The sequence below is a fragment of the Phodopus roborovskii genome, unplaced genomic scaffold (genome assembly GCF_943737965.1).
Source record: "Phodopus roborovskii unplaced genomic scaffold, PHOROB, whole genome shotgun sequence".
NCBI classification, from domain to species: domain Eukaryota; kingdom Metazoa; phylum Chordata; class Mammalia; order Rodentia; family Cricetidae; genus Phodopus; species Phodopus roborovskii.
The window spans coordinates 20412511-20426072 of NW_026126549.1; the positions used below are offsets into that span (position 1 = coordinate 20412511).

General features: G+C 46.6%; 2 protein-coding genes across 5 annotated transcripts in view; one reads left to right on the plus strand and one right to left on the minus strand.

Annotated features, from left to right (window-relative positions):
- The window catches only part of Csf1r (colony stimulating factor 1 receptor), a 31973-nt gene extending 30679 nt beyond the window's left edge, over positions 1-1294 (plus strand). For both annotated transcript variants that reach the window (XM_051201002.1, XM_051201001.1), the window contains exons 20-21: positions 281-389; positions 475-1294. In XM_051201002.1, coding sequence (XP_051056959.1) covers positions 281-389; positions 475-633 — 268 coding nt within the window. In that variant the 3' untranslated portion in view covers positions 634-1294. The remainder of the gene's footprint in view (positions 1-280; positions 390-474) is intronic.
- A 123-nt stretch (positions 1295-1417) lies between these two features.
- Hmgxb3 (HMG-box containing 3) overlaps positions 1418-13562 on the minus strand; it is a 44596-nt gene continuing 32451 nt past the window's right edge. For all 3 annotated transcript variants that reach the window (XM_051201000.1, XM_051200998.1, XM_051200997.1), the window contains 7 exons: positions 11765-11896; positions 10858-11042; positions 7407-7626; positions 6219-6352; positions 5276-5392; positions 3739-3948; positions 1418-2740 (listed from right to left, as the gene is read on the minus strand). In XM_051201000.1, coding sequence (XP_051056957.1) covers positions 2288-2740; positions 3739-3948; positions 5276-5392; positions 6219-6352; positions 7407-7626; positions 10858-11042; positions 11765-11896 — 1451 coding nt within the window. In that variant the 3' untranslated portion in view covers positions 1418-2287. The remainder of the gene's footprint in view (positions 2741-3738; positions 3949-5275; positions 5393-6218; positions 6353-7406; positions 7627-10857; positions 11043-11764; positions 11897-13562) is intronic.

Below are 13562 nucleotides of genomic sequence, written 5' to 3' on the forward strand. Positions count from 1 at the left end.
AGAGAGGCGACAGGATCTCTAGGGTTAGGGTGGTTGTCAGATGAGCACATGGCCCTGGTCTTTTGTCTAGAAGGTTCTAGGCTTCCATCTGCTGTGTATTAAGGTTCCATACTAAACTTTGAACCCAGGAACATCAAGCACGCTAATAGGTGCTGTACCACCAGGCCACACCTCTAACTCCTAACTTACTTCTGACTAGTTCTGGGGGGCCTAAACTAGGTAGAGCCTTAGGGATGTTCCCCTGAGAACTTGACCTAGGCAAACTTTGTTCTGTCTACAGATACAGCATCATGCAGTCCTGCTGGGACCTGGAGCCGACCAAGAGACCCACCTTCCAGCAGATCTGCTTCCTCCTTCAGGAGCAGGCCCAACAGGACAGCACAGAGCAGGTGGGAAGGCGGCTGCAATGGCTGCTGGGCTGGCCAATGCGGGGCCTGAAAAGCCTCAGCTGTCTCTGGCTTCTTTCCCACTCAGGACTATGCTAACCTGCCAAGCAGCAGCGGTAGTGACAGTGGCGGCGGTGGCAGCAGCAGCGAGCCAGAGGAGGAGAGCTCCAGCGAGCACCTGGCCTGCTGTGAGCCAGGGGACATCTCCCAGCCCCTGCTGCAGCCTAACAATTACCAGTTTTGCTGAGGCGGGACAGCGTGCTGCTGCTCCCCACCTCCCAGCTCTACCTCCTCCATGGACAGGTGACATGGGAGAACATGTGAACTCTATCCTCAGCTTGGCCCTGCTCTGGAACTTCGGAACACGAGGGGGGTCTGGGGAGGTCAGAGGCCCCGTTCCCAGAACCTGGGCCATCACTGCCAATGGGGTTTTCACAGTGCTTGCCTGTATTACTATGCCAATTCGTGCACCCCTAGTTCACTGTCTTCGTTTCCCACTTGAAAGAACCTCTCTCTGTTCCTGTCTTGTGTTTCAATGGAAAGACTGATTTTTGTGTCTCAGGAAAGGACAAAGCTCCCAAGGCTGCAGAGGCTTGCCTCCCTTCCCTGTCATGCTCAGACTACGAGCTTCTTGGGGCAGGATGGCTCCTTTCTAAGCAGCTCACAGGACTGGTCTCCACTCTTGACCTTCATCCTGTGGTCCCACCTTATCCTGGATCTCATACTGCTAGAACGAGCCAAGTGGCAGCTAACAGGGTGTTCTATCTAGTGCCCTGTCATTCTAGGCTGGAAGGCATTGGACCTTGGTGCAAGGCTGGCCACAACAAGCAAATACTGCATGCTCCTCTCCAAGCGCTTTGTCCTCATTATTAACAGTCAACATTAAACTAACAGCATTAACACTGCCACCAGTGCCTGGTTCTTTGTGTCTACAAGGCCCCTAGGACTTCCTTCCATGCTCTCCTCATGAGAAGTGATGAGCAAGCTCCCACTTCCAGAGCGCAAGGACACAATGAGCAGGGAACTGGCACTTGCTTCATCAAAACCAGATAATTTAATAAACTTTATTCTTGTTGGGGGAAGAACGAGAGGGAAAGCCACCTATCCCACCCTCTCAATAAATTAAATAGCACTTGGCCAATTCCCGGGCCCTGAGCAAACCACAGGCACCTGAGCCTGTGTTGCTGTTTGCTTACAGCCCTATCTGCTTCCCCTTCACAGAAGGGAGTTTTCCTACTGCTTGCCAGCTATGTCACAACTATGGGCCACATCCCCTCTGCGGTGAGGGTCTGAGGGCCCCGAGGATGTAGGGTACAGTAGCAGTGGCCAGAGAAAGGAGGAAGGATTCTTTTCCCCAAAACCCAGGGCAGAGGACAGTCCTGGAGGGAGCCAGAACTGATTGTTCCTCCCTCCTCGGCTGCCCTAAGTTGTGGGGGGAGAGAGAGCTGGAGTTAAAGAGAATGCACTCCTGTTCTAGGATGAAGAGCCCAAAGGGACGCCAAGAGTGAATAAGCCATCAAGGCCTCTAGTTAAAGGCAACAGGCTAGGAAGCCTGTATGACTGGAGTCAGAGCTCTTACCCCCAGGACAGCTTAGCTCAGTGGTTCCCCACCTGATACAGGACCCACAGGTGGTGGTGGGCCCGAGCAACCAGCTCCCAGCCGTTCCCTTAGCCTATGCTCCTTACAAATAGCACGCCCCCACATGCTGCCTCAGGTTCAGTAGAGGTTCCCCAGCACCTCCCCTGAGCCCCAGAGGTTGAGGGCCCCACTGTGCTCATGAAATGGAAGCTCTTTGGTCAGTTCCAGCAGTCAGAGGCCCTCCCTACAGGGGACTGCCTTGGGCAAGGGCCACATTATGGCTTGAGAAAGATGGTGCAGGCCCTGTACATGACAACCTGGCTTATTCTGCCACCGAGGCCCCTTCTTCCTCCCCATCCTCCTGTGCCTCTGTCTTGATCTGAGCAACCCCAAGGCGATAGAGGTTATCACGAATGACCACCTCTCCAGGCTGGCAGCTCTGCACAACATCATGGATCTGCCGGTTGACAATTTCTCGGCTGGTGAGGAAGTCCATGAGGCGGTTGTAGAGGTAATAGTGGGTGGCATTGTCAAAGGCAATGGGCCGCTGGCGGACACTGGTGACTTTGCAGTCCACGATGGAGGCATAGGGTGCCAACTCAGGGCACAGTGATAAGGAATGGTGGCCAGCACTAGGGTCATTGGGATCTGGTTTCATGTTTGCATGGACAATACGCCGTGTGGTAGTCTTGGTGACTGGATGCTGGACAGAGTTTTCAGCCTCTGGTACATCCACAGAATAATGCTGATCCAAGAGTTCAGGGCAAGACACACTCTAGAAGATAAGAGAAGTTGCTTTATAGGAGGGAATGACTGAGAGAACCTTGTGAGAGCAGGAGTTGAGGAGTCAGGCAGCCTTGTTTAAACCCTCGAGCCCTTGCAGATGTCATTTCTTCAGGTAGGAAAGAGAGTAACAAATCGGTCATCCCAGCACAGACGCTGCATTGCTCCAGGAGCTGTTATCATTGCATCTAGACAATTCAGGCACCAGAGCACTGGGAGGGAGTGGCTCGGAGGGACACATTAGACAATTTTTTGGGGTCTCTACAAGTTCTCAGCCCAAGAGCCCCAGAGAATGAGGAGCATGCCTGTTCCAATGCAAGCTGGAAGCCTCCACCTCCCATCAAGCAGTTGGGCAGAGGCACTCATTTCCCCTGTGACTCTTCCTCCTTATCTGGTATCAGCTCAAAAGCCTCTTCAAGATCAAAGGCAGGCCATGCAGCCATGCAGTGCACATGGCCCTCAGAGGAATTATCTCCAGTGACAACACACTAAGATACGAATACAAGGACTCAGCGACTGATGTGCTGTACGACCCTGATCAAGTCCAACTCCCTCTACAGGCTTTACTTTCCCTTTGTCATCAGAGAAGACTGGTGCTGAGTGCTGAACCCCAGACCCCACCTCTTAAAAATCTTTGCAGAGTGAGTGTTTTCTAAGACCACTGTGTCTACAGGCACATTCATGGTTGAATCTAGGACTTGGAATTAAACAGTGTCCTTCAGGGTGGTCAGTGTGTGCAGTGACCATCCCTTCCCCAGAGTGGCAATTTTCTAGTTTCTCTGGAAAGCAAGCTCTTTTCACACAAGATGCCCGTGTTTGGAACTGTCCAACTATACCAAGCAACACACTGTGGTCAGTCAGTAAAGCTGTAATAAACACTGGTGCATTGGGATAAAATACTGATGAAAAATAAGAACACTAGAGATAGTTCCCAGGCAGGCCCTGCTTTATCCCCCAGGGATTTATACCAGTTCTTAGGAGGGGACTCACCACAGCTGGCTCTGTAGGGCTAGAGAAACAGCCCTGGTTTTTACCCCACATCTGACTAGTCAGCTCTGGGTAGCAGAGGTCAGCACATAGTGCCACGGGTGTGGCCATATCCACCACATAGACAGGTGGCCAGTGGCGGGAAGAGGCAAGCAGATCCACATGGTCACGGGCACTTTCACTTCGAACAAGATACTTGGAACCGCAGACCACCTGTGGGAGATGAAGGGTACAGTTCAGAGTTCAGGGGCCAGCAAGCAGGCACCGGAGTTGGCGCTCATGACTGGGGTCAGAAACCGTGACATTTGGTCCTTCTCCTCCTCTAAAAAGACCATTATTGTGTACGGAGGCTTGTGCACATCACAGCACAGGGAGTCAGGGCGACTTTTCAGGACTCAGCTCTCTCCTTCCACAGTGGATTAAGGGGTGAACTCAGGTTGTTGGGTTTGCCCGGCAAGCACCTTTAGCCTCTGAGTCACTGTGCTGCCCCCCCCCCCACACTTTAATCTCTAAAGGAAGGCACCAGCTCATCCTTGTCCTGAGAACAGCTAGGACTTGGGTTAGGCTGAAAGGTGCCCCAGATCGTCTCTAAACCCTACTCCATCCATCGCACTACCAGCCAATCTGGCAATGTAAACACAGGCTTAGGTCTCTGCACTGAAGCACCAGTATTCTGAGCAAGGTTCCCATCAGACCTCAACAGGCTGCCCTTTGCTGGAGCCTAGGCGGCACTTCTGCCAACACTCTGCAGTCAGCCTTCACACTCACCTACCTGTCACGTTCACATGAATTGCTCCCCACCAATTATAATCCCAAGATAGCACATGAATCCCTCTACTGTCCACATCTGGACACACTCCCTGAGCAGCTTTGTTCTGGTGACTGGCTGCCCCACCCTCCTTTTATGGCCAGTTCAGCCTGACTCTCACATCTCTGTGAACTGAATCTGTTGACAATGCCCACTCAGTCCTTGGTGCTCCATTCTGGTATCTTCCTAGGCCAATCCTGCCTTACACAACCTATCCTGTAGCCTTTTCTGTCTACCCTATCATCCATCCCCTTCTACAGAGTCTGGAGTGATTTCACCATTCTTTCCCATTCAACACCATCCTAAAGGGCTCTGGTCACTTGTCTGGCTCTCCTCTGGGCTCTTCCTTTATTCCCAGGTCTTGGCTCTCTCTGGCTGCCTAGAGAAGTCCACCCCCGCTTTTTATCTCAGTTCTTTAGTTCCTCCAGGGCTAGCATCGCAAGCTGTGGTAACTTTCTCCATGACAACAGGTCAACTAAATAAAGAAGAACAGCATCTCTGTCTTTTACCACTGTTGTACAAGTGGGCAGCTCAAGGCCAGCACGTAGTAGGGTGTTTAATACATACTACTGAATGACCCAAGCTCCCAACTCCTGCCCCCCAAATGGCAATGATTCCCCCAGTTTCACAGTGACACAAGTCCTAGTCCCAAAGGGACCAATCGGATTCTCTGTGAGCAGGTTGACATTATTAGCAAGCTCACCCCATGCTCCACACATGCCACTTTCTTACCTGATGGGGGCACACTTTGTAGATTTTACCCCCTGTGAAATGGGTTGGGGGCGGTCTGGCTCTAGCTCCATTCTGTACAGATTCGTAGAGAGCCAATAAGGAAAAGCAGAGCTGATCCTGGAGAGAAGGAAAGACTAAAACTCAAGGCACAAATGCTAAGGTACTCAGTATCAAACATCTTTCCAAACCCAAAGCAAAGGCCTTAGAGCCTCAGCAGCCCGTCCTCTAGGTATAGGTAAACTTTAGGAAGCTGTCAGCTAGGTGCCTTGTCAGAGAAACATTCAAAGACTATTTGAATCTGAATTTTAACGAAGCATATTTTCAACAGCACAGAAAGCAAGTCAGGTATGGTTAAATTCCATACATCGCATATAATCTACATTCATGGCAGTTATTTTTATGAGCCTAAACCAGTCTCTGTGTGAAGTGTTCTTTACAAGAGCCTTGTGAATTTTCAATTGTTTTGATTTGTAAATGAGGTAAGAGGAGTCAGGATTGGAAACCTGAGTCTAGTCAAGGTATCACATGCATGCCACCATGTTAAGATATTTTGTTTGTGTTCTGACAAATAAAGCTTGCCTGGAGATCAGGGGGTGGAGCTAGCCACTATTTAACCATAGAGGTCTGGAGGTCTATACAGAGAGGAGACAGGAAGTGATAACACAGGAAGGAGAGAGGAAATGATAAGGCAGGATTGACAGTATCTCAACCCTTTCATTCAGAGGATTCAGAGGTTAAGAGATGACTGTGGCTGCTTCTTTGCAAGCTTTGTCAGAACACAAACGAAGTATCACACCACCACCATCTGGCTGCTGCTATTTCTTTGGTTCCTCACTTCTAGAACCCTCTGTCCAGCACAACTGCCCAATCATATGGGGTTTATAACCTATATAGCCTTCCTGCTTCCAAAGCCTCAGTCTTCACAGCCATTCCCAACACTCACCCTGGAGTCTTCTGGGTCAAAGGGGATGCCACACTGCTCCAGTAGATACTGTAGTTCCTCCCCACCGTAGGAGCTAAGTTCCTCAAGCTTGCAGGTACCCTCCTGCAGCAGCCTCACCAAGGCACTGCCATTGCCTGCAACACATAATGGAGCTGATGGGAGGTGCCGCTGACAGCCCAGGAGAACCCACAGCACTCCCCGGGGTGCTGGGAGAGGTGGGGGCAGTGGGCATGCCTATAGCTTCACTGAGGTCTGAATGCTCTCAGAACTTGGACCATGCCCCTGAAACACCTACATGTGACAACAGAAATAGAGTCATGGCCAAGAACCCTGAAACAGGTCACCCTTTAACCCGCAGATTTTGTTTTCAGAACCAAGAGCACAGATGCAACAAGAGAAACATGAGCTATTACTTTAAATTTATTCTGTGAGTGCATGCATATACACATGTACACCGTGTACATGCCTGATGCCTACGGAGGTCAGAAAAGGGCATCAAATCCCTTGGAACTAGAGTTACCAATTACTATAAGCCACCATGTGGGTGCTGGGAACTGAACCTGGTTTCCTCTGCAAGAGCAACAGTGTTCTTAACCACTGAGCCCCAGGCAACAGCTGTCATTTTAAAAAACTCTCTCTATATACTATGCTCCTGACCTAGTTTAAAGGGGGCAGAGCTCAGAGGTGAAGTGGCTGAAATGAAGGAGGGAGAGACTCACTCTCTAATGTTAAGAAACGATGTTTGCATCAGGGTGTCAGACAGAGCACAGACAAAATTAATACTTCCTTTCCAGGCTTTTAAAAATTAAAACAAAAATAAGGTGTATTATACTTGGTATAGGAAAATAACTGTTCTTTGCAAGTTTCTAACTATAGATGTGACATGTGCCAGAGTATGGGTATCATTCTGGGTCATAATGCAAAATGTATATTTCTTTCTTTTTTGGAAACAGGGTTCATTATATATCTCTGGCTGGCTGGCCTTAAACTCAGAGATCCAGCTGCCTCTGCCTTCTGAGTGCTAGGATTGAAGGTTTACTACTATACCCAGGCACAGCTTTGTATTTTTAGAGAGCCCTTCAGATGGGCCCAGCACCCTTTACCACTGCTCTGTCTTGCCATGGCCAATGTTCAAGACTTCTGACCGAGCCATTCTCTTAATAGCAAATAGAATCCAAATGGTCTTACCAGGTACTGGCTGCACATCTAGGTTTTTGTCTTTTTCAGTGTTGACGACCACAGTTCCTCTCATGAGTGGTGGGAAGAAGGGAGCGATAACGGAGGCATCGAATTTGGTGATGGGGATGCTTGTAGGGAATGCAACCTGCTCAATCACTTCTGTCTCCATTGTCGTCCAAAAGTCCTCCACGTTCACCTCACTGGAGCCCAGAAGTTCCGGCCAGGTAAACTGCAGTGTGGTCAAAATAAAAAAAGGACAAAGTGTATGAGCCACAGATTAGGAACAATATAGTGCGTACCCTTTATTATGCACCAGAAAAGCAGGGCTTTGGGGGAGACCAAGAATCTGACAGCCAGGATACTCCTGAATTTGACAATTCAATACCAAGCCTCCCTTTCTTCCTCTCACACTGTAGTACTCTCCCTGATCAAATAGTAATAAGCCTCCTTGCTTCTACAGCTCTGCTCATGTCACGCTCTGTGTTTAAAAAGCAATTGCTGCTCTTCCAGAGGACCAAATCTGGTTCCCAGCACTAATATCAGGTGGCTCAGTTCCAGGGACTCCAATGCCGCCCCGCAGATCTCCATAGGCATGTGCACTCACCTACACATACCTATACAAGATAAGCATCCATGTAATGAAAGAAGAAAAGAATGGTGATGTGATGATGTATTGTTTACGATCTAATCAAGCCACTGGAGATCAGAATGCAAAGCCAGCCACACTAAGCTATAGAAGCTGAGCAGTGGTCCTGCTCCTTGTCACTTACCAGCCAGTCCTTCAGTTACTATGGTACAATTATCACAGTTCAAGATAATTCTAGTGTGTTAGTTAATTTTCTTGTTACTATACAAAAGCAGCTCAAAGAATGAAGTGCTTATGTTGTTTTATAGTTTCAGGGTTCGTGTGGCAGCAACCTGTGGCAGCTAGTCACACTGTACCTGCGGCGAGGAAGCAGATGACCACTGGTGCTCAGGTTCCTGTCCCCTTTTTAGTCAGTTCAAGACCCCAACCTATGAACAGTGCATGGCTCAGTTAGGGTGGGTGTTTCTACCCCAATAAATCTACCTAGAAAACCCCTTACAGATGTGCCCTGAGGTTTGTTTCTATGGTGATTCTAAATCCTATCAAGTAACCAGCATGAGTAGCATATCTGCTTGCTGTAATCAAGGGAAATACCATCATAGATAGGGTCATTATTTTGGTTTTCTGACAGGATTGCATGGAGCCAGAGCTAGCCTTTAATTCTGGATAGTCCTATCCCTAGCTCCCAAATTATGGGATCGATTCCCATGTTCCAACCACTATACCCAGCTGGGAAGTTTCCTACATATTTTCAGTTAGAAAGTTTTACCACTAAGTATGTGTTAAATCATAATGCAAGCCTTTTATTTCCATAGTGAATGAAATATATAGTCAAGTTGAGTTTTTAGTGAATTAACATGTCTCATTTATGTATTTAGCGTGCGCGTGCACGCACAAATGCTCACAGAGGATTACTTATGGCAGTGTTTTTCTTCTTCCACCATGCTGCTATGATCCCAGGGACGAAACTCAGGTCATCAAGCTTGGCAGCAATGCTTTTGTCCATTGAGCCATCTCACCAGCACAAACACCGATATACTTTTAATGTTTGAACAACCCTACTTCCTGGTAGTAAATCTGGCCATGGTATATTATTATTTCACTTGTTGCTAGACCTGATGTACTATTATTTTATTCAGGACTTAGGCATCTATATTTGCATGTAAAATCAGCTCCATTTTCTTATTTTAAAAATGTCTACTTTTAAAGATGTATTTATTTTTGTATGTGCACTGTGTAAGTGCCTCAGAGACCAGAAGGTACTAAAGCCCTGGGAACTGGAGTTATAGTGATTGCAAGCTGTCTGATGTGAGTGCTGGGAAATGAACCCACGTTCTCTGCAAGAGCAGCAAGTCCTCTTAAACCGTGGAATCACTTCTCCAGCCCTGATTTTGTTTTGAAAGGAGATATCGATCTGCTTTTGCTGTTCTTTTCTTATGACAGGGATTTTATATATATATATCTTAGACTTTTATCACAATTAATCTATACAACCATCTGACAGAAGCAGACACCCACAGCTAAACACTAAACAGAACTCCTTGAATCCAGTTGCAGAGAGGGAGGAGTGGTGAGCAGACCAGGCTGGAGAAAGCCACAGAAACAGCTGACCTGAACAAGGGGGAATTCAAGGATTCCAGTCTGATAGCTGGGAAACCAGCACAGGACAGACCCAAGACCCCATGGACTTGGGTGTTAGGAGGACTGGGTAGTCTATGGGGTCTCTGGTATCCCTAGTAAACGAAAGGACTTTGGGAGCCCATTCCACATAGAGGGATACTCCCTCAGCCTTGATACATGGGAGAGGACATAGGCCCTGCTCCAAATGATATGACAGACTTTGAAGACTCCCCATGGAAGGCCTCACCCTCCCTGGGGAGCAGAAAGGGGGTGGGATGGGAGTTAGTGGGGAGGAACATGGGAGGACTGGAGGGTGTGGGAACTGGGATTGATGTGTGAAACAAGCTTGTTTCAAATTTAAATAATAAAAAAAATTATCAAAAAAACAACAACCAAACCATCTGAACTTAGTGAAAATTATAGTTCAGAACCAAAGTCAGCTCATATTACTTATCCTGTACCTTCAGTAGTCCTCCACTCCATTCTGTATATGTCCTTAAAATGGCTAGATGGCCCTGTGTAGGGTGCAGTCCACTCCCCTGGCACCTCTAACTCTCACCCATTTTGCTACTCCCCATTATTATGACCTGTCTCCTCCTTTCCTTGCTGCTAACAGACTCAGAGCCTGTTCTTGATGCTCTGCCTGCCTGGAATGCTCTTCCCCAAAGCTACATGGTCTTCAGATCTCTACTCAAATGTCACTATCAGACCTTCCCCGACTTCCCTCTATAAAGAGGAACCCTTTCTCACCACACTGCTCCATTACTTCTGAACACAATCTCTTCCCTAGCCATCCTTCCCAAAGCAGCAAATAAATGCCCCATGAGGACAGAAGTTGGGGCTCATTTTTAAACTATTTTCTAAGAAGCCTAAAAAGTGTGTATAAGGGCTAGGATTGTAGCTCAGCTACAGAGCACAGTTCCTGGTTCAGTTCTTAGTAAAGGAATCAAACCAGAACTGGGGGTGAAATTTTCCTGGTAGCGTGTTTGCCCAGCACACACAGGAGGCTCTTGATTCGATCTCCAGCATCATTGTAAGAAGGGGGGGGGGGAGAAGAAATAAAAAAGGAAAACAAACAAACCCTGTTTCCTTCTGACCTTCCTCAATTGAAATACTGGCTGTAGGAGGAAAAAGTCACTGGCCTCACCTACATAGGACTGGAGCCATGTATCCTCAGGAACAGCACGCAGGAGGGAAGCTGCCCAAGAGACAGGAAGGGTTTGAAAGTGGTTATGGCGGCTGAGAGGGACTTACTTCCACACTCTTCAGTGCCAGCACGTTCTCTTCATTCCTCTGAGCCATTTCCACTTTGGGGGCCACACCGCAGATCCCACAGATCATGTCATTGTAGTCACGAACAGTGAGACACTCAAAAGCCCAATAGCCATTGCACAGCAGCTCCTGTAGCTGGCTCAGCTCCTCTGAGGTCAGTGTCTTCTCTGGAAGGACAACAAGAACAGCAATCTGCAAGTGTTCTGGTGGCAACCCAGTGGGCAACTCCAATCAGAGAACAGCTGCCTTGAACTAGTACCTTGAAATAGAAGCTAGTCTGAGGGCGCTGATTATACTATCTAGACTAATTCTTACATGACTTTAATTCTTTATGAACCAGGAGCTATTACTGTCTTCTTTTATGACTAGACAAACAGAATAAGTTGCTCAAAGTCACACTGCTACTAGGTGGCAGAGCCAACCTCAAACAGGAGCCTACATAGCTGTCTGTCCCACGTCAGCAGACAAGCCACAGAACTGGTGCTTATACAAACAGGATAGGTGACGGTCAGGCCAAGAATTGCTTGGTAGGGAAACGTGGGCTGACCCCTGGATCTTCACACAAGCCTGGAACTGGTAGACATCTAGAAGCACTGTACTTACAAAGTCTAACTGACATACCACAAAGCCAAATCTACACATGACCAAAGGATATGAGTCTAAAAGTCAGTTTTGATTTCTTGCTAAAGGCCCTATATGCATGAAAACAGTTTCCAAAGTCATTTTGGCATGTATAAAATTCTGAAGGAAGAATATATTATAAGGAAGTCAGAGATATCTCCTTTCCAAAATACCAGACTTCCACTCCAAATGAGTCAACTAAAGCCTACTATTAAAAATGCAGTTTAGTTCTCAGAACTGAACATGGAAAAAAGAGGGCAAGACTTACCTGTCTGTTCCTGCACAGACTTCAGCACAACACTGACAGACATTTTGGGATCCTCTCCCATCTTAATCTGGTTCCGGATTGCAAAAAGTAAATCCAGGCTTACTAGTAACTTATTCCCCACATTGAAAAGACCTGAAGGTTAAAAACAGGAAAAGGGGTCACTATTGCATTAACAGTGCAAACAAACTAAATGTGTACTACAGGGGAGTAAGTTACAGTACAGTCATAAAACACAACTATGCATTTTAAAAAAGGGAAGTTGACCCAACTGTCTGAAGTTGTCTATAAGCTACTGTTGAATGAAGCACTATCTATAGCACATTTTTTGTTTTAGCCTAACTAAAACTAAAACTAACTAAAAAGAAGCATTTATCTCTGGCTCAGTGTTCAGGCTCAGAGGTACCACTCTTCCCAGCTTTCAGACAACTGCACCATGGGCATCAGGGGACCCCTTAGCACAGGGATGTGGTGGGTCTAACACAGGCTGTAAGATCACCCCAGGGATAAAAGTTAGGTGAGTATAGTCAAGACCAGTCAAATGAGAGCATTTTCTTCATTTATATGCAACATAAGCACTCTCGTGACAAAAACAAATTCTGGGATGTATGCTTCTGGGCCTTTCTAGGCATGATAGTAAAGGCTGAAAACATAATATCAAAGCTCTGGCCATCCAAAAATTAAAAATAAAAAACAAATAGGGCTGGAGAGATTGCTCAGAGGTTAAGAGCACTGGTCCTGAGTTCAACCCCAGCAACCACATGGTGGCTCACAACCATCTGTAATGATATCTGGCGCCCTCTTCTGGCCTGTAAGCATACATGCAGACAGAATACTGTATAAACAATAAGTCTTTAATAAAGAACACCACCAACAAAAAATAATATGCTTCGTGTCCCTCAAATCATCACACACAAACTTAAAAGGCAATAAACTGAGAGAAAACTTGCAAAAACAGCCAAGAAAAATGGAATTCACCATAGAGTAATACTCTTCCTATTCCCCCTAGGATTCTGTAAAAGATCTCTGATCTCTGCATTAATCAAAGAAATAGGACAACTAATAAAAGATACACCAGCTTTATCTAAGAGAGCCCCAAAGTCCCCAGAGCTGATAACTGAGTTTGGTGACACTGAACAGAGTCAACAGACAAACAAAAGTGTCTCTACTTAAAAACAAACAGTTGGACTGAACTATGTTTTAGTACTGAAAACAAACAAATGCAGGTGAAAGTCTAACAAAATATAGGACTTATATAAATGCTGAAATCCTTAATAATAAAGTATTTAATAGCCAAAAAACCCAATAAGTCTCCAAACCAAATTAAAACAAAAGTTAATAAAAATGTAAAAAAATGAATGAATAAATAAATAAATAATGTAAAAGCCGGGCGGTGGTGGTGAGCGCCTTTGATGCAGCAGAGGCAGGCGGATCTCTGTGAGTTCAATACCAGCTTGGTCCACAAGACCTAGTTCCAGGACAGCCTCCAAAGCCACAGAGAAACCCTGTCTCAAAAAACAAAACAAAACAAAACAAAACAAAAAGATGTAAAGACCATATTTGGATTGGAAGATTCACTATTTTTAAACATTTATTCCTCAAACTGCTCTATAAACTCAACAAAATTTCCATGAACTTTCCAGTGGGGTTGTACACAGTGATAAACAGACTATCCAAAACAACTTAGGAAGAACAAGGTTGCAGGACTCTTGTTGCCTGACAGGACTTAGTGGTAAATAGTGTGCACTGGGGCCCAGCATGGTAATATGTGCCCTTAATCCAAGAAGAGGCAGAAAGGTGT